Source organism: Ursus americanus, chromosome 1, assembly GCF_024610735.1.
Source record: "Ursus americanus isolate L20-20 chromosome 1, mUrsAme1.1.p, whole genome shotgun sequence".
NCBI classification, from domain to species: Eukaryota; Metazoa; Chordata; class Mammalia; order Carnivora; family Ursidae; genus Ursus; species Ursus americanus.
In genome coordinates this window covers 32490476-32511754 of record NC_142127.1, presented here as the reverse complement: position 1 = coordinate 32511754, position 21279 = coordinate 32490476, and the positions used below count along the sequence as shown (strand labels likewise).

At 38.6% G+C, this 21279-nt stretch overlaps 1 protein-coding gene across 20 annotated transcripts in view; it reads left to right on the top strand.

Annotated features, from left to right (window-relative positions):
* Positions 1-21279, top strand: part of NEB (nebulin) — a 209813-nt gene that overhangs the window by 101947 nt on the left and 86587 nt on the right. For 19 of the 20 annotated variants that reach the window (XM_087860771.1, XM_087860763.1, XM_087860762.1 and 16 more), the window contains exons 75-93: positions 120-224; positions 1160-1267; positions 2537-2848; positions 4694-4897; positions 6204-6308; positions 6452-6559; positions 7289-7600; positions 8823-9026; positions 9494-9598; positions 10540-10647; positions 11927-12238; positions 14085-14288; positions 15595-15699; positions 15843-15950; positions 16332-16643; positions 17353-17556; positions 18405-18509; positions 19413-19520; positions 20909-21220. In XM_087860771.1, the coding sequence (XP_087716897.1) occupies positions 120-224; positions 1160-1267; positions 2537-2848; positions 4694-4897; positions 6204-6308; positions 6452-6559; positions 7289-7600; positions 8823-9026; positions 9494-9598; positions 10540-10647; positions 11927-12238; positions 14085-14288; positions 15595-15699; positions 15843-15950; positions 16332-16643; positions 17353-17556; positions 18405-18509; positions 19413-19520; positions 20909-21220 (3441 nt within the window). The remainder of the gene's footprint in view (positions 1-119; positions 225-1159; positions 1268-2536; positions 2849-4693; positions 4898-6203; positions 6309-6451; positions 6560-7288; positions 7601-8822; positions 9027-9493; positions 9599-10539; positions 10648-11926; positions 12239-14084; positions 14289-15594; positions 15700-15842; positions 15951-16331; positions 16644-17352; positions 17557-18404; positions 18510-19412; positions 19521-20908; positions 21221-21279) is intronic. The other variant, XM_087860769.1, reaches the window with a different exon arrangement.

Below are 21279 nucleotides of genomic sequence, written 5' to 3'. Positions count from 1 at the left end.
TTTATGCAACTTTAGTCATTTTACTTCTGCTTTGTTTAGAGGAGAAGTGATCGGCACATAATCAAAAAGAAAAATGCCTGTGAATGCCCAAACAATTTTTCTCACTTTTTCCCCCCCAGCGCTTATATACTGAAGCCTGGGACAATGATAAGAAAACGATCCACGTCATGCCGGACACACCAGAAATCATGCTTGCCAAACTCAATCGCATAAACTACAGTGATGTGAGTACACTATTGGTCATATAATGAACAGTAAGGCAAAAAAAAAAATGAGCTGTTGTAACTATTTCCTTGGTGAAATGTTTCAACTAATTTGTTATACATACTCCAAACTAACATCAGCAGAAAAGAGTTCTCTCTTGATTCCATTTTGGGCTGTGTGATAGATCCACAGTATAGACCAGCCTTTTAGCAACAGGGAATCAGAGAATGGAACGCTTATGGAGAAAGACTTCAATGGTAATGACATTCCTATGCGTTTCCCTACCGGTCAGTGTGGGTATCATGTCATTACTTGATTAAACAATTATTTAGCAGGCAGGGTGCTGTACTGGAACCCAGTGGGTTATCATGCCATGTGTTCTTTTGGTGCTTCAGTAATGTTCTGGTTACCATTTAATGCTCTTTGCAAGCATTTTTCTAGGCATCTCTTTCACCAGCATTTTCATCAGGGCAGTCATCCTGGAAGTCTACCATACAGACTGATCATGGTCTGTGATGACAGTCCATAGCAAAATGAAAATATAAACACAATATATTGGGTTTTCCTTAAATCCAAATATATTCAATTTGAAAATAATGTCCTTATTCTTTTTCCTTCTGTAGTATTAAGATAGCCTTACTTTTCTATTATGATGGTGAAAGTAAGTAGTTATTTTTTTTATATGTGCTTATTTGGCAAAACAAAATTTTGGCAACCACATACTGATCTCCCCACCATTTTTTTTTTGAAATTTAGCAATCAGTAAAATCCCAAAGTTTAGAACATGTGCCTTAAAGTCCTTATGCACCTATGAAGCCGTTTTGTAGAAACCCACCCTCATACTTGATTTTGTGGATTTCTTTCGATAGTTTAAATGAGGACAGGGAAAATTTAATAATAAACAGCTTTATTTTTTTATGAAAGGAGTAATGATTAATGACTCTCTTTTCTACAGAAACTCTATAAACTTGCTTTGGAAGAGTCCAGGAAGGAAGGCTATGACTTGCGTTTGGATGCCATCCCAATCCAGGCAGCCAAGGCTTCAAGAGAGATTGCTAGTGATGTAAGTTGATGTTTTTGGAAGAGGCATTTCTTACTCAAAGATGTTCCCAAATGGCAGCTTTTGTCATTTTTCTTGGCAGAATTTTGGTTGTCTCTACAAGTCTCAATTTCATGTAGTGATTCCCCCATGTACAAAGTTGCAAATGAAAAACAGAAAACCACAAGTTACTGTGTCCATTATACCTGTTAATCAGGGATAGAGGTATAGTCTTTAAAAATGCATGTTTTATAGACACTAAAAAATGGGTTCATATTTTTGTGCCTCAGAAGTTGAGCAGATGTTTGTAGAAACACTGAAAGCACATGTTAAGTCAGCCAATACAAATGGGAGTTCTTTCCTACTCCTTCTATCCATTTATCCTGGCATTGCAGGGAGACTAGACGATGGATACATTTTAGAGTTTTGTTTCATTCTTTGTGACTTTTAGTGTGGTTCTTCTACCAAGCCCCTAACTGGTCGTAAGGACAAATTGAGAAGTGAGCGATGCTTTCTCCCAGCACCTACCTGTCTCTTCTCCGTAGCCCTTCCCTTCTCATGAGAAACCTCTCTTGAGGGTGTCTAGTGCCCTCGTTTTGTACCAGGGCTCCTTAGAACCCAAATCCAGGCTTTCCTTCTTCTGGAGGGACCCTGTGCCTTCGACTTACGCTTCATTCCTTCTACCATCAAAACGTTTTCTAGAAAAGCCCGCACTATGGGCTTTTATCATCTCATGGTAAAATGGACCATAATGTGTTATTCTTGAATTTTGAAAGTATAGAATATTAACCCAAGGCATGAGTCTCTCATGGTGAAAGATCAATAACATAACAGGCTAATAAGATATTTTCTGGTGAAACTCTCTAAATGTAGCCCATTCTCTCAATCAGGGCATTCAGTAAAAATTCTAATTAAAAGAGATATATTCTAAAATATTCTTAACAACACATTTTTAGAAAAAAATAGCCACATCTTTAAGTAGATGTTCTTTTAGATTGTACACAATGTTTTATCTTTCCTTGTTAAGCAATTAAATGTAAAGTACATAGTGCAGTTTGATAGAAGGGAAAAATATTAGGAACTAGTAGCTCTCACCTACTTGTGATGTCATCTTGAACAAATCACCTAAGACCCCTATAGGCTTTAGGTTTCTACTTTAGAAAATAGAGTTGATAATATTAACCTTTCTCCTTCACACTAAGAAAGGAAAAAATAATGTGTGTATGAAATTGTAAAATGTTATATAAATGAGATGTTATTATCATTAGACTCATAACCCTTTTCTTTTTTCAGTACAAGTATAAGGAAGGGTACCGCAAACAGCTCGGCCACCACATTGGGGCCCGGAAGGTTGAGGATGACCCCAAGATAGTGTGGTCCATGCATGTGGCCAAGATCCAGAGTGACAGGGAGTACAAGAAGGACTTTGAGAAGTGGAAGACCAAGTTCAGCAGCCCAGTGGACATGCTGGGGTTGGTGCTGGCCAAGAAGTGCCAGACCTTAGTCAGTGACATAGATTACAAACATCCCCTACATGAATGGATGTGTCTGCCTGATCAGAACGACGTCATCCATGCTCGGAAGGCATATGACCTCCAGAGTGACGTGAGTGGGTCTAATATTCATCAGCATGTGTTTATTTCTATTATGTTCATTTGAAGATTTAAGTGGCTCTATTAAGCAGTTCATGAATGGGGCAGCAATCTGTCCAGCAAGTAGAGGGTAACTCCAAAGAGTTGTAAAACATGGAAGGTTTTAGAGGAGGGACCATAGGACAAAGAAGTTATCAGCAAAAGAAAGGATTATTTCAGACAGGGTCACCTTCCCTTAGGGGGAGTTGAAGGAGGTCTTATTAGGTGAGTTACCTTTTTCCTTTGGGGATAGAGAGGGTCCATGTGACAGATTACCTCCTTGGTGCTGACCACATCAGCATATGTTTAAAAGATTTTTTAAAGGGGTTCTAACTTTTTTGTGCCATGGAATCTTTTGGCGGTCCTGTGAGCTTACAGGCAGCTTCTCAAGACAATGTCATGAAATGCATAAAATGCAGTATATAGGTTTCAGGAGAAATTGATCACATCAAAATATGGTTATGAAAATATTAAACTGAATCTGACATAGTAATATGCATAGTTTTTTTAACACATTAAATAAAAGATCTAGCATTGGGCATGATAACTAGTTTAATTTCAAAGAGGTAATGAGCATAAATATTTTAGGATGACTGCAGCAACTGTAATAGGATATGAAAATATTTGTGATTTTTCTTGCTGACAAAGTCTCATACGGTGCTAATGCTACTATGACCTGTGGCCCATACTTATAACTGAAAGAAATGCTATATTTCAATGAGAGGTTAATAAACATTTTATGTTTTTCCATTCAAGTTCATTGATGCCAGGTTCAGAATTGCTGGTTTAACACAACCTAATTTTCCAAATGAATTGATTGCATTATCGCATCATCATTTTTCTGACTGCTTAAAAGAAATATCTGTTACTGTGCCAGGAAGTTTAAGAACGAACTGTACATATTGGAAAAATTTTTCTAAGAAGCTGAAAATAGTAGCTCTCTAGAAATAGGTGAGGTACTTCTGTTGTCAGCCAGCAGATTGTCCTTGGGACTCAAATGCTACCTCATTGGTATAGTAGCTCCTTGTTTTTTTTGATCAGGCCCTGACAAGCAGTTGCTTTTGAAGGAATGATAATCATAGTGGCATTTAAGAAAGAGTTTTCCCAAAAAGCCATACAAAAAAAGAACTGTTACCTTTATTTATGAGAAAAGTTCTCCTTTAGCCAATTATTTAAATTCAGAAAAGGAAAATGAAGAAGAGATAAATATCTTTTTTTACTTAAATTATAACATAAGGAAGGGGATTGAGGATAAGATAGATAAGAGTAAAAATACATGTAATCTTTGGTTTAGGAGCATACATATAGAGTCACATGAAAAAAGAGGCCCCTTTTTTTGTCCCCAGATAGCACGTTAATTCCACATGTGGTCAGCTAGTAGTGTTCATCTTTATGATATGTGGCTAGTTGTGAAGACCAGTACCCCATGGGATAGGAATAAGCTGTATTCTGAGAGTATTCTTCCCACACAAGGAGCAACAGGCAATCAAATCAGAGAATAAATACTTTCTACCTGGGGACAGTCACTAATTTCCTAAAATGGGTTTGCATCAGTGAAATTGCATATTACTAGATTTTACGAGTCTTTAGTTTACGTGCTGCCAAAGTGAGCACAGATTTTATGAGTCTTTGAACCAGAAAACATTGGCTACTTTCAGGGACAAAGTGTTTGGCTAGCCACTCTACCCCAAAGTAAGCCAGTTCTGTGGGTGTTCCTGGAAATTCACACAAGACTCAGAATTATACGTCGTCTCTCTATGCTAAATCAAGATCAGACACCAGGCTGTCAAGGTAATATTTGACATTATTTCATTTTCAGGCTATTTACAAAGCTGATCTCGAGTGGCTGAGAGGCATTGGGTGGGTGCCCATTGGCTCTGTAGAGGTCGAGAAGGTGAAGAGAGCTGGAGAAATCCTCAGTGAAAGGAAGTACCGCCAGCCCGCAGACCAGCTCAAATTCACATGCATTACAGACACCCCAGAGATTGTCCTGGCCAAGAATAACGCCCTGACGATGAGCAAGGTGCGTATCCAATGGTTTCCAATTCCTGAGTCACCTCCCAAGTCCATGTGAGAGATGCCCTCTGAGGTTTCCAGAGAAAGGAGATGTAACGGGCCTGATTTTCACGCAGGTCTTCAACAGAGTATCTATTTGACTTCTAGTTGGGCCTGCATGTGCTTCTCAACCCTGTATCCCCTAATTCTCTGTGTGCACGAGGAGGCATAGCCTGGGATAATTTCTCTGGAGTAATGCACATATTCTTCTGGGCAGTGACATGGAGACATCCATCAATTATTGCTTCTCCCTGTCCATTCTCCTAGGCAGAGCAGATTCAAACCATTGAGTTCCCTTTATGCATCCTGAGGGAATATATAGCCACCTAGCATTTTGTTCTGAAGTCTGGGAAACAGTGTGTATAGCAATGCCAGTGAGCAACTCAAATCAGTTGCTTGGTGTGCTCTTCCGTATTCGGTTGTGGAAATCTACTCCGGGAAGTGAACTGTTACCGTTGCTTTCAGTATCATTACACAAGATAGATAATCACTTCTTTTTTCTGGAGTTCTAGAATTCTGTTTATTGATACTGGGCTCATTCTTCATCCAACGGATAGGTCCATAGTATACATATTTTAGATTGAATTGAACTTACCTGACTTCTTCCACACCTGCCTGGACGTCTGCCAAACATTCAGGTAGTGAGATTGGGTGCTCAGTGCAGAATAGGAAATCAATTCTCAGCAAACTCCAAAGCTTGAAGTTTTAAAACTCTCTAGAAATTCTATTTTATACCATACCTATCACAGCAACCACAGTGCTAATAAGAATAGGAAACACCATAAATTCTGCTGAGAGACTCGGGCATTTTACATGTTATGGTTAATCTTCGAAAGCACTCAGCAAAAATATGATTATCCCCCTCTTAGAAATGAGGAATATAAGGCATTATGTACCTTTCTCAAGATTACACAGCTTGGGCATAGTGGAATTGGGTTAGAATTTGGGATTAATTCTGAAATCTAGGCATTTCTACTATATCATAATTCTATAGCCAGGTTACATCCTTGGAGGTCCTATGAGTAAGCTTGAGATTCACTGGAAGAAAAGAATTAATAATTGAGACCATTGTATCACTTCATATTAGCTGTGAAGTTATCATATGGCAGCTTAAATATTTAAATATTGTCATGTTTCACTCTCCCCAGTACCCTTTTGCTTCCTTCACCTCTAAATAGCCTTTAAAAGGCTTTTTTACAGTAAAATGTGTTAAATTTGAAAATAACTGTAATGTGTGGGCTTTCATAAAGGGTTTTACTTTGCTTCCCCCATAGCATTTATACACAGAAGCTTGGAATGCTGACAAAGCCTCCATCCACGTGATGCCAGACACCCCAGAAATCCTACTGGCCAAGAGCAATTCTGCCAATATCAGCCAAGTAAGGGGTTTCCTCATTGTCTCTTAAGCCTTTCTAGGATTCATTAAAATATTTTTTCCACCTTACACTTTCCTGTCTGGAATTGGCCTATTAGCTTTTCCAAAACACTTTTATTTTTCTGTTGTGTATTATCCTTCATGTAGAAACTTTACACCAAGGGATGGGATGAATCAAAGATGAAGGACTATGATCTGAGGGCTGATGCTATTCCCATCAAAAGTGCCAAGGCCTCAAGGGACATCGCCAGTGATGTAAGTGCCCTCCATCCACCCCCCTTCGGTGTCACATTGCTGAATGGCCACTGTGAGGCTGGTGGGCCACATTTCACAATTGTTTCCACATGTATCCCCCACTTCTGTTTCCTATTTTCTGAGACTTTGTCCCGTTGTTGTCACAGAGAAGAATAGCACAGTTTGGAATTGTAGCTAGAAGGGCTAACCATGAAGATGTATGAATGTACTACAGTTATGTTTACGATAGTGTAAAAGAGTTTAAAATTACTCAGAGATGCCAAAATGTTTGCCATATGAAAGTCTTACCATTTGCTTGCGGGTATTCACATTTTCTGTAGTTGTCAGCATGTGTATGGTCTTAAAACTGAGTTTCTAAACCTATATTTCTCCTATTTTAGTACAAATACAAAGAAGCATACTAGAAACAGAAAGGCCACCACATTGGAGCCCAGAGCGTTGAAAATGACTATTAGAGGGAGCAAGCCTGAGTGGGGGTGGAGGGAGAGGCAGAGGGAGAAGCAGACTCCCCATAGCGGGGAGCCCAACACAGGGGTTACTCCCAGGACCCATGAGATCATGACCTGAGCTGAAGGCAGCCGCTTAACCGACTGAGCCAGCCAGGTGCCCTGAAACCACTCTAGAGTCTTCAGGATTTCAGAGAAAAGCCTCATCACAAAAAGAATGACAGGAAATAGCCCTTGGTGCTCCCTCCTTCTCCCTCCTTACTCACTGGTTTCTCTCTTTCAGTACCAATACAAAGAAGCTTATCGTAAGCAGTTGGGTCACCATATCGGTGCCCGAACAGTACACGACGACCCCAAGATAATGTGGTCTCTGCACATTGCCAAAGTGCAGAGTGACCTTGAGTACAAGAAGGATTTTGAGAAATACAAGACCAGGTACAGCAGTCCGGTGGACATGCTCAATATCGTTCAGGCCAAGCTGTGCCAGACGTTGGTCAGCGACGTGGACTATAGACATCCGCTGCACGAGTGGACCTGCCTGCCCGACCAGAATGACATCATCCAGGCTCGGAAAGCTTATGACCTCCAGAGCGACGTGAGTACCCCTGAGGCTTGTTCTGCACGTTGAAAGCAGATCTAAGACGCGTCCCTGGCTTCTGTCTGATGCCGGTGGACTGGAATTTATTTGTGTATTTTAAATGATATACGATTAAATGTTTAAAAAGTGTTTCCAACAGAAAGCACTACAATTTACTTCAGTTTTTCTTCCCCAAAAGTCATACGTAAAAGAGGAGATAAAATATGTATTGGCCGTTACATACAGGTATATTTCTTCCTGGTGTTTCAGGCTTCCTTTGCATGAGTTAGATGAAACTGAGTTCTCAAAAATATATAGCTGCACATTTTTGGCTGAAGAGGTAGAAACGTGGGTGTGGAGGGAGGTGGAAGAAGTAGGAACAGAAGTATATGATGCTAAGTTATTTCAATGAACATTCATATTTTATACCTACTGACAAGGAAATACTAAGATATTCTTGTCTTTTTCAAAACTGGTCATCAAATTCTTATAAACAGTTAGCATGCACTATTGAGAGTAAACTGAAATGAATAATGAGGGTAGTATCTAATATATTGTCTTTACAACACCATGTGACACACTTGACATTTTGTGATTTTGAAGGTGGATATAAAGATGTTTTTAAAGTTCTTATTACACACAAGAAATGTAGCTGTGTGTGGTGATGGATGTTAACTAGACTTCTTGTGATCATTTCACAATATATACATATACTGAGTTATGTGGTGCACTTGAAACTAATACATTGTTACATGTTAATTATACCGCAACTTAAAAAATGCAAGTCAAGAGCGTGATTTGCAAAGGTTAATATTACTACATGTTGAAACTCATTACTATAGTTGAATTTCACTTCTTTTCTCTTAAAAAAAAGGCAAGAGGTTTTGTGACTGCAGCACTCACACAGCCTTGGTCTGAGTGTGGGGTCTCATTGGAAGCTGTTAGGTCGCACTTTGCTAAAGAAACCCTGCTTTTGTGTAAAAATCCTGTAACACCCTCAAGAGGAGGTGTCTTCTTCTTTTTACAAAAATTCTTTCATCATTCTTGGTACAATCCTCTATACCAAAAAATGCTCAGGGAAAAAAATTATTCTCAGGATTCAGTAATGCTCATGAATGAGTGATGAGCTAGGCTGGGAGCTTTATCTGTCCATCCGTACTTTTGTACTTCTCTAGCCATTTTGTGACTATGAATCTGAAACTTGAAGTAGGAAATATGATTCCTATCCATTGATTTGCAGAATTTATATAAGTCAGACCTTGAATGGTTGAGAGGCATTGGCTGGGTTCCGATTGATTCCGTGGAAGTTGTTAAAGCCAAGAGGGCCACGGAGATACTGAGTGAAAATATCTACCGTCAGCGTCCAGAGACACTGAAATTTACCAGCATCACTGACACTCCGGAGCAGGTGTTGGCAAAGAGCAATGCTATGAACATGAGTAAGGTGAGTTTTTACCCCTTACTGTTAGATCGAGGAATTCGCCATAGGAAAATGTAAAAAATCTGACATGTTACGGCGTTCCTATAATTCTTTTAGGATTTAGGATACCTTTTAAAATGATTTTTCCATTATAATACCGTAGTTACTTAATAATACTTCAAGATATTAAACTATTAAAAATACTATGTGCTATAATTATTTCATAATTGCAGAGTTTACTGCAACCCAATTATACTTTTCAGATTGTTAAAGAATTTTAACAAGGAACGGTAACAACTGGGTCAATGAAATAGTAAACTGGTAAGCTAAATACTCTTGGAAATAGTAATTTATCTACATGAAAAGTAGGAATTTATGCAACTTTAGTCATTTTACTTCTGCTTTGTTTAGAGGAGAAGTGATCGGCACATAATCAAAAAGAAAAATGCCTGTGAATGCCCAAACAATTTTTCTCACTTTTTCCCCCCCAGCGCTTATATACTGAAGCCTGGGACAATGATAAGAAAACGATCCACGTCATGCCGGACACACCAGAAATCATGCTTGCCAAACTCAATCGCATAAACTACAGTGATGTGAGTACACTATTGGTCATATAATGAACAGTAAGGCAAAAAAAAAAAAATGAGCTGTTGTAACTATTTCCTTGGTGAAATGTTTCAACTAATTTGTTATACATACTCCAAACTAACATCAGCAGAAAAGAGTTCTCTCTTGATTCCATTTTGGGCTGTGTGATAGATCCACAGTATAGACCAGCCTTTTAGCAACAGGGAATCAGAGAATGGAACGCTTATGGAGAAAGACTTCAATGGTAATGACATTCCTATGCGTTTCCCTACCGGTCAGTGTGGGTATCATGTCATTACTTGATTAAACAATTATTTAGCAGGCAGGGTGCTGTACTGGAACCCAGTGGGTTATCATGCCATGTGTTCTTTTGGTGCTTCAGTAATGTTCTGGTTACCATTTAATGCTCTTTGCAAGCATTTTTCTAGGCATCTCTTTCAGGACCAGTATTTTCATCAGGGCAATCATCCTGAAAGCCTACCATACAGACTAATCATGGTCTGTGATGAGAGTCCATAGCAAAATGAAAATATAAACACAATATATTGGGTTTTCCTTAAATCCAAATATATTCAATTTGAAAATAATGTCCTTATTCTTTTTCCTTCTGTAGTATTAAGATAGCCTTACTTTTATATTATGATGGTGAAAGTAAGTAGTTATTTTTTTATATGTGCTTATTTGGCAAAACAAAATTTTGGCAACCACATACTGATCTCCCCACCATTTTTTTTTTTTGAAATTTAGCAATCAGTAAAATCCCAAAGTTTAGAACATGTGCCTCAGAGTCCTTATGCACCTATGAAGCAGTTTTGTAGAAACCCACCCTCATACTTGATTTTGTGGATTTCTTTCGATAGTTTAAATGAGGACAGGGAAAATTTAATAATAAACAGCTTTATTTTTTTATGAAAGGAGTAATGATTAATGACTCTCTTTTCTACAGAAACTCTATAAACTTGCTTTGGAAGAGTCCAGGAAGGAAGGCTATGACTTGCGTTTGGATGCCATCCCAATCCAGGCAGCCAAGGCTTCAAGAGAGATTGCTAGTGATGTAAGTTGATGTTTTTGGAAGAGGCATTTCTTACTCAAAGATGTTCCCAAATGGCAGCTTTTGTCATTTTTCTTGGCAGAATTTTGGTTGTCTCTACAAGTCTCAATTTCATGTAGTGATTCCCCCATGTACAAAGTTGCAAATGAAAAACAGAGAAAACCACAAGATACTGTGTCCATTATACCTGTTAATCAGGGATAGAGGTATAGTATTTAAAAATGCATGTTTTATAGACACTAAAAAATGGGTTCATATTTTTGTGCCTCAGAAGTTGAGCAGATGTTTGTAGAAACACTGAAAGCACGTGTAAGTCAGCCAATACAAATGGGAGTTCTTTCCTACTCCTTCTATCCATTTATCCTGGCATTGCAGGGAGACTAGACGATGGATGCATTTTAGAGTTTTGTTTCATTCTTTGTGACTTTTAGTGTGGTTCTTCCACCAAGCCCCTAACTGGTCGTAAGGACAAATTGAGAAGTGAGCGATGCTTTCTCCCAGCACCTACCTGTCTCTTCTCCGTAGCCCTTCCCTTCTCATGAGAAACCTCTCTTGAGGGTGTCTAGTGCCCTCGTTTTGTACCAGGGCTCCTTAGAACCCAAATCCAGGCTTTCCTTCTTCTGGAGGGACCCCGTGCCTTCGACTTACGCTTCATTCCTTCTACCATCAAAACGTTTTCTAGAAAAGCCCGCACTATGGGCTTTTATCATCTCATGGTAAAATGGACCATAATGTGTTATTCTTGAATTTTGAAAGTATAGAATATTAACCCAAGGCATGAGTCTCTCATGGTGAAAGATCAATAACATAACAGGCTAATAAGATATTTTCTGGTGAAACTCTCTAAATGTAGCCCATTCTCTCAATCAGGGCATTCAGTAAAAATTCTAATTAAAAGAGATATATTCTAAAATATTCTTAACAACACATTTTTAGAAAAAAATAGCCACATCTTTAAGTAGATGTTCTTTTAGATTGTACACAATGTTTTATCTTTCCTTGTTAAGCAATTAAATGTAAAGTACATAGTGCAGTTTGATAGAAGGGAAAAATATTAGGAACTAGTAGCTCTCACCTACTTGTGATGTCATCTTGAACAAATCACCTAAGACCCCTATAGGCTTTAGGTTTCTACTTTAGAAAATAGAGTTGATAATATTAACCTTTCTCCTTCACACTAAGAAAGGAAAAATCCAAAGAAATAATGTGTGTATGAAATTGTAAAATGTTATATAAATGAGATGTTCTTATCATAAGACTCATAACCCTTTTCTTTTTTCAGTACAAGTACAAGGAAGGGTACCGCAAACAGCTCGGCCACCACATTGGGGCCCGGAAGGTTGAGGATGACCCCAAGATAGTGTGGTCGATCCATGCGGCCAAGATCCAGAGTGACAGGGAGTACAAGAAGGACTTTGAGAAGTGGAAGACCAAGTTCAGCAGCCCAGTGGACATGCTGGGGTTGGTGCTGGCCAAGAAGTCCCAGACCTTAGTCAGTGACATAGACTACAAACACCCCCTACATGAATGGATGTGTCTGCCTGACCAGAATGATGTCATTCAGGCCCGGAAGGCCTATGACCTCCAGAGTGACGTGAGTGGGTCTAATATTCATCAGCATGTGTTTATTTCTATTATGTTCATTTGAAGATTTAAGTGGCTCTATTAAGCAGTTCATGAATGGGGCAGCAATCCGTCCAGCAAGTAGAGGGTAACTCCAAAGAGTTGTAAAACATGGAAGGTTTTAGAGGAGGGACCATAGGACAAAGAAGTTATCAGCAAAAGAAAGGATTATTTCAGACAGGGTCACCTTCCCTTAGGGGGAGTTGAAGGAGGTCTTATTAGGTGAATTACCTTTTTCCTTTGGGGATAGAGAGGGTCCATGTGACAGATTACCTCCTTGGTGCTGACCACATCAGCATATGTTTAAAAGATTTTTTAAAGGGGTTCTAACTTTTTTGTGCCATGGAATCTTTTGGCAGTCCTGTGAACCTAGAGGCAGCTTCTCAAGACAATGTCATGAAATGCATAAAATGCAGTATATAGGTTTCAGGAGAAATTGATCACATCAAAATATGGTTATGAAAATATTAAACTGAATCTGACATAGTAATATGCATAGTTTTTTTAACACATTAAATAAAAGATCTAGCATTGGGCATGATAACTAGTTTAATTTCAAAGAGGTAATGAGCATAAATATTTTAGGATGACTGCAGCAACTGTAATAGGATATGAAAATATTTGTGATTTTTCTTGCTGACAATGTCTCATACAGTGCTAATGCTACTATGACCTGTGGCCTATACTTATAACTGAAAGAAACGCTATATTTCAATGAGAGGTTAATAAACATTTTATGTTTTTCCATTCAAGTTCATTGATGCCAGGTTCAGAATTGCTGGTTTAACACAACCTAATTTTCCAAATGAATTGATTGCATTATCGCATCATCATTTTTCTGACTGCTTAAAAGAAATATCTGTTACTGTGCCAGGAAGTTTAAGAACGAACTGTACATATTGGAAAAATTTTTCTAAGAAGCTGAAAATAGTAGCTCTCTAGAAATAGGTGAGGTACTTCTGTTGTCAGCCAGCAGATTGTCCTTGGGACTCAAATGCTACCTCATTGGTATAGTAGCTCCTTGTTTTTTTTGATCAGGCCCTGACAAGCAGTTGCTGTTGAAGGAATGATAATCATAGTGGCATTTAAGAAAGAGTTTTCCCAAAAAGCCATACAAACAAAAAGAACTGTTACCTTTATTTATGAGAAAAGTTCTCCTTTAGCCAATTATTTAAATTCAGAAAAGGAAAATGAAGAAGAGATAAATATCTTTTTTTACTTAAATTATAACATAAGGAAGGGGATTGAGGATAAGATAGATAAGAGTAAAAATACATGTAATCTTTGGTTTAGGAGCATACATATAGAGTCACATGAAAAAAGAGGCCCCTTTTTTGTCCCCAGATAGCACGTTAATTCCACATGTGGTCAGCTAGTAGTGTTCATCTTTATGATATGTGGCTAGTTGTGAAGACCAGTACCCCATGGGATAGGAACAAGCTGTATTCTGAGAGCATTCTTCCCACACAAGGAGCAACAGGCAATCAAATCAGAGAATAAATACTTTCTACCTGGGGACAGTCACTAATTTCCTAAAATGGGTTTGCATCAGTGAAATTGCATATTACTAGATTTTACGAGTCTTTAGTTTACGTGCTGCCAAAGTGAGCACAGATTTTATGAGTCTTTGAACCAGAAAACATTGGCTACTTTCAGGGACAAAGTGTTTGGCTAGCCACTCTACCCCAAAGTAAGCCAGTTCTGTGGGTGTTCCTGGAAATTCACACAAGACTCAGAATTATACGTCGTCTCTCTATGCTAAATCAAGATCAGACACCAGGCTGTCAAGGTAATATTTGACATTATTTCATTTTCAGGCTATTTACAAAGCTGATCTCGAGTGGCTGAGAGGCATTGGGTGGGTGCCCATTGGCTCTGTAGAGGTCGAGAAGGTGAAGAGAGCTGGAGAAATCCTCAGTGAAAGGAAGTACCGCCAGCCCGCAGACCAGCTCAAATTCACATGCATTACAGACACCCCAGAGATTGTCCTGGCCAAGAATAACGCCCTGACGATGAGCAAGGTGCGTATCCAATGGTTTCCAATTCCTGAGTCACCTCCCAAGTCCATGTGAGAGATGCCCTCTGAGGTTTCCAGAGAAAGGAGATGTAACGGGCCTGATTTTCACGCAGGTCTTCAACAGAGTATCTATTTGACTTCTAGTTGGGCCTGCATGTGCTTCTCAACCCTGTATCCCCTAATTCTCTGTGTGCACGAGGAGGCATAGCCTGGGATAATTTCTCTGGAGTAATGCACATATTCTTCTGGGCAGTGACATGGAGACATCCATCAATTATTGCTTCTCCCTGTCCATTCTCCTAGGCAGAGCAGATTCAAACCATTGAGTTCCCTTTATGCATCCTGAGGGAATATATAGCCACCTAGCATTTTGTTCTGAAGTCTGGGAAACAGTGTGTATAGCAATGCCAGTGAGCAACTCAAATCAGTTGCTTGGTGTGCTCTTCCGTATTCGGTTGTGGAAATCTACTCCGGGAAGTGAACTGTTACCGTTGCTTTCAGTATCATTACACAAGATAGATAATCACTTCTTTTTTCTGGAGTTCTAGAATTCTGTTTATTGATACTGGGCTCATTCTTCATCCAACGGATAGGTCCATAGTATACATATTTTAGATTGAATTGAACTTACCTGACTTCTTCCACACCTGCCTGGACGTCTGCCAAACATTCAGGTAGTGAGATTGGGTGCTCAGTGCAGAATAGGAAATCAATTCTCAGCAAACTCCAAAGCTTGAAGTTTTAAAACTCTCTAGAAATTCTATTTTATACCATACCTATCACAGCAACCACAGTGCTAATAAGAATAGGAAACACCATAAATTCTGCTGAGAGACTCGGGCATTTTACATGTTATGGTTAATCTTCAAAAAGCACTAGCAAAAATATGATTATCCCCCTCTTAGAAATGAGGAATATAAGGCATTATGTACCTTTCTCAAGATTACACAGTTTGGGCATAGTGGAATTGGGTTAGAATTTGGGATTAATTCTGAAATCTAGGCATTTCTACTATATCATAATTCTATAGCCAGGTTACATCCTTGGAGGTCCTATGAGTAAGCTTGAGATTCACTGGAAGAAAAGAATTAATAATTGAGACCATTGTATCACTTCATATTAGCTGTGAAGTTATCATATGGCAGCTTAAATATTTAAATATTGTCATGTTTCACTCTCCCCAGTACCCTTTTGCTTCCTTCACCTCTAAATAGCCTTTAAAAGGCTTTTTTACAGTAAAATGTGTTAAATTTGAAAATAACTGTAATGTGTGGGCTTTCATAAAGGGTTTTACTTTGCTTCCCCCATAGCATTTATACACAGAAGCTTGGAATGCTGACAAAGCCTCCATCCACGTGATGCCAGACACCCCAGAAATCCTACTGGCCAAGAGCAATTCTGCCAATATCAGCCAAGTAAGGGGTTTCCTCATTGTCTCTTAAGCCTTTCTAGGATTCATTAAAATATTTTTTCCACCTTACACTTTCCTGTCTGGAATTGGCCTATTAGCTTTTCCAAAACACTTTTATTTTTCTGTTGTGTATTATCCTTCATGTAGAAACTTTACACCAAGGGATGGGATGAATCAAAGATGAAGGACTATGATCTGAGGGCTGATGCTATTCCCATCAAAAGTGCCAAGGCCTCAAGGGACATCGCCAGTGATGTAAGTGCCCTCCATCCACCCCCCTTCGGTGTCACATTGCTGAATGGCCACTGTGAGGCTGGTGGGCCACATTTCACAATTGTTTCCACATGTATCCCCCACTTCTGTTTCCTATTTTCTGAGACTTTGTCCCGTTGTTGTCACAGAGAAGAATAGCACAGTTTGGAATTGTAGCTAGAAGGGCTAACCATGAAGATGTATGAATGTACTACAGTTATGTTTACGATAGTGTAAAAGAGTTTAAAATTACTCAGAGATGCCAAAATGTTTGCCATATGAAAGTCTTACCCATTTGCTTGCGGATGTTCACATTTTCTGTAGTTGTCAGCATGTGTATGGTCTTAAAACTGAGTTTCTAAACCTATATTTCTCCTATTTTAGTACAAATACAAAGAAGCATACGAGAAACAGAAAGGCCACCACATTGGAGCCCGGAGCGTTGAAGATGACCCCAAGATTATGTGTGCCATACATGCAGGGAAGATTCAAAGTGAAAGGGAGTACAAGAAGGAATTCCAGAAGTGGAAGACCAAATTCAGCAGCCCAGTGGACATGTTAGGCATTGTGGCGGCCAAGCAATGTCAGACTTTGGTCAGTGACATTGATTATCGCAATTACCTGCATCACTGGACATGCTTACCTGATCAAAACGACATTATCCAAGCGAAGAAGGCCTATGAACTGCAGAGCGATGTACGTAACACAAACTTTGGGAAAGGTGGAATGAGAGGACATATTTATTAATTGTCCAGGAAGTACCATATGGACCCCTCTGTGGATTGACTCGTGGATTGTGCACTATACGCCCCCAGGAGGGCCCCACTCACATTGTTTAATACATAATCCACAGTCAGGAGTTATGTCCTAGGAACCAAAGAACATAGATGAAGAATCCGACTTAGGCCTTGTCTTTTATTCCCTGGCCTAGATTCCAGAATGTTTTCTTCATGTCATCTGTGCTTTCTGGTGGTGAAAATATATTGCAGACAAACATAAATTATCTGAGTATTTTTAAAGTAACTGCCACTATTGTACTATATCCAGTACACTAGCGGACACTTCAGTCAGTTATTGTGGGATTAAAATGGAATGAGATTCGACAAAATTTCCTTTGAAAATGTTTTCAGTTCTATAATTTTTTGGAAATATCAAATAATTATCATGAAATTCAGCATCATTATGATTTTTATCACTCTTCACAGCTGGTATATGTAATTATGCTTTTACAAATGACTCTGTCATTGATATTAAAACCCCTGAGTCCTATAAAATCTCAGCTCCTACTTTTTTGGAACCCCCATCTGCTGTGCTTATCAACCCCTCACTCCCATGTACTTTGCTTTTCAATTATGAGTGGGTGTGTCTAACCATGGGACATAATTTCTGTCTCACGTCTTTGTAGAGTGTGTATAAGGCGGATCTGGAGTGGCTGCGTGGCATTGGCTGGATGCCAGAAGACTCTGTAGAAATGAACAGGGTGAAGAATGCTCAAGGCCTGGTGAATGAAAGGCTTTATAGAACGCGGCCAGAAGCCTTAAAGTTCACTTCCATTGTTGACACTCCAGATGTTATCCTGGCAAAAACCAATTCTCTGCAAATAAGTGAGGTGAGAACTACCCTATTACCAAGCATGCCTTTTGCAGGGCTCCATTCTCAGATGATGCCACCCAAACTGAGCATGTGGACTGTTTGTCTTGGAAGACTTAGAGTGATGGGAGCAACTCTAAGAATCTGTTGGCTAGTTTCGTAAAGGCCCGTGCAAAGTAGAACAAATATTTAACTCCTATTAAATGCTAAAACCTGTAGCATAATGCTGCATTTTAAATGGTATAACGTTGTATTGGTCACGGTTCTCCAGAAAAACAGAACCAATAGGCGATATAGATATATATAGATAGAGATGTAGGTATCTAAATGTGTGTGTACTACATGTATATGTGTGTGCATACGTATGTATATGAGAGAGATGTAGATAGATCTGTAGACTGCACGTGTGTATGCACACACACACACAAAGAGATTTATTTTATGGAATTGGGCCATATGATTATGGAGGCTGGCAAGTCTACAGTCTGCAGGATAGGCTGGAGACCTAGAGAAGAGTCACAGTTCAAGTGCAAAGACAGTCTGCTGACAAAGTTCCTTCTTGCTCTGTGGCGGTCAGTTTTTTTTTTTCTGTTAAGGCCTTCAGCTCATTGGACAAGGCCCAGCCACATTATAGAGGGTACTCTGCTTTACCAAAGTCTACTGATAACAATGTTAATCTCATCTAGAAACTATCTTCACAGAGACATCTGTAATGATGTCTGACCACATATCTGGGTACCGTGGCCTAGCCGAGTTAACACATAAAATGAACCATTACAAACAGTAAAAGAATTTTTCCAGGTTAGTTTCTAAGGCTTAATGTTTCAGATATCCACTATTAAAGTAATATTTCCCTTCTCTCCACAGAAACTGTATCAAGATGCGTGGAATAGAGATAAAACGAACATCACCATTCCATCTGACACACCAGTCATGCTGCAGGCCCATATAAATGCCCAGCAAATCAGCAATGTAAGTGGCATAAATATGAAGTGTAAATGTCTTTATAGGACAATGTATGTCAGCTCGTGGGGTGTGGTATTATGGATAAATTACCTATCTTAGAGATATGTACAGCTTTCAGTGCTAGACAGTTTCTCTTTAGCTTCCATTCCCAATGCAATATGAATGGAAATTCTCTCTTTTAAACGTTAGTTTAGATCTGTGGCTGGGTCTCAGACTACAAAAAGTTGGGAATATCTGAATCCTGTGGGTGTCCTCCTTTCAATCTTCAAAGCATCGTTCTATATCCAATGTCCACAGCTCAGTTTCATCATATATTAATTGAGAATAATAAAATCCTTAGTTAAATTTCTCTTACTTGAGGGAGTATTAGGTAACAGTCTCTTTATAGGTTTTTGATTGATCCAGAACTTTCTTGTTTAACATTTCAAAGCCATTACAAAAGCAAAAGGACAAGTTTTAATCCTATCCAAAGAATAAGATAAATATAAATATCTACGTCACATCTCTTTAGTAGGGACCTCTGAAAAGTCAAAAGGCAGCATTAGGGGGAAAAAAAAAAAAACAACATACCGGACCTGTCATGATACCTTGATGAAGGTTTTCTAGCTTCACAGTTGATTCTTAGTTTCCATGTATTGTGTGGTGGGGTATTTCCAGATGTGTGCCATATTGTGATGAAGACAAATATCCAAACATTTAGTAGACCTAGATGTTTAGCTTTAAAATTTAAGTCAGAAGTGTCCTGCATTTCATAAAGGAAATAGCCAGCAATCAGAAGAACTCAGAAATGACTGTTCCTCCTTATGTTGTCTTCATTTACTTTATGTCATAAAAGTCATATTTTGAGTACTTTGAGTATATTGACTTATTTTCAATTTTTGTAAACAAACCTATGTTTTCCCTCAATAGAACCTTTACCAGAAACACTGGAATGAGACCAAGCAGAAAGGCTATGACTTCAGAGCGGATGCCATTGAAATCAAACAAGCCAAAGTCTCCAGAGACATCGCCAGTGAGGTACAGACTCTCTTTCCTTGTGGCTTTTCTCTTTTTACAACAAACAGGGAGAGGATTTTTTTAAAATTGGGTTTTAAAAAAAAATTATGTAAACAATTTCATTTTGTTTTGCACTGAAGACTTTATTTGAAAACATTAAAACGGAATGAAGCACATTAAGGTTAGCATAGATAAGGTATATGTATAAATAATTTCTAAGTTGTTTCTAAGTAGAAGTAAAAAAAAAAAAACCATGAAGTATCTACACAGAATTCTTGGGAAAAATTCAGGAATCAATATATTTGATTGTTGACCAGTGTCATTTTATTCCCTAAATATTTATGACATTCTCCATAAATACAGATCACAGTTGAAAGTTTCATATGAGACTTAAGACTGAAATCACATTTTATGTGTAAGATATATATATATATATCAGTAACCTTTTGAAGTTCATTTAATAGTAATTTAAAACCTTAATCAAAATAATTATCCTACTTAGCTGCCTACCTCTCACCCCGGCTCCAAATCTTGAAGCAACCCTGTTCCCTTTCTCTGGGTTCTTCTCTATTTTTTATCTCCTGTATCCACCTTTTTCTTCCCTCTTACTTCTCATTTTTATCTCTGAAAACAATAGCCAATCTGTAGTATCTGCCTTATTCCCCATTCTCTGTCCCTCCCTTTTGTCCTAACTTTTCTATGTTATCCAAATATGGAAAAGAAACAGACACTATCTTGCTCTAGTCCTAAGATACTTAGGACAGGCATGGACGAGGTGGAAACTCTTATCCCCAGGCCTTTTGTTATCATCTAATTAAAACCAATGACCTTGCTTTCCATTTCTGTGAAATAGACACCTTTTTTATCTGACTCCAAAACCATACAAGTGACTTTTTCCTATCTGAGTATTGTTAGTACTCTTGGGGGACCATCTGACTTTCCAGGCAACCTTGGAGACCATGATTACACCCACTGTGTCTTATTTACTGCATCCGAAATATGTGATAATAATAGTATGTACTTCACAAAGATGTTGCGAAGATTAAATGAGATTGTAGTTGCTACTAAACTATTTTTAACTAAAAAATTTAGTAATTTCACATGAATCAATACATTTGAAGCATTCATAATAGTGTCTGGCATATAGTAATTGTTCAGTAAATGTCAGCTATAATTTTTTGTAATTACTCTTATTCACCATACTATTTCCCTCCTGGTTTACTCATGTTCTCTATCAAACTACCTAAAATAGCCCTATTTTCCTTAAAGTTAACTGAAATATGTAATGACTGCCGATGTTGAGCCAAACTTCTATTAAGGCAAGGAAAATATTCTGAAGACATTTAATGAAAAGTTCTCTTACTACATTATTTTCATGTATCTTTTTATCTGATTTTTCACAACTTTAGTACAAATACAAGGAAGGTTACCGTAAGCAACTGGGCCACCACGTGGGTTTCCGCACCCTACAAGATGACCCCAAATTGGTATGGTCTATACATGCTGCCAAGATCCAGAGTGACAGAGAATACAAGAAAGCTTATGAGAAGTGTAAAGGAATTCACAATACACCGTTGGACATGATGTCAATTGTGCAGGCCAAGAAATGCCAGGTCCTGGTCAGCGATATTGATTATCGAAATTATCTGCACCAGTGGACATGTTTGCCAGATCAGAATGATGTGATCCAGGCTAAGAAGGCCTACGAGCTGCAGAGCGATGTGCGTATATTATCACCAGACTCCTGGGGAGATGTGTGTCTTTGTACGCCATCGTGGTG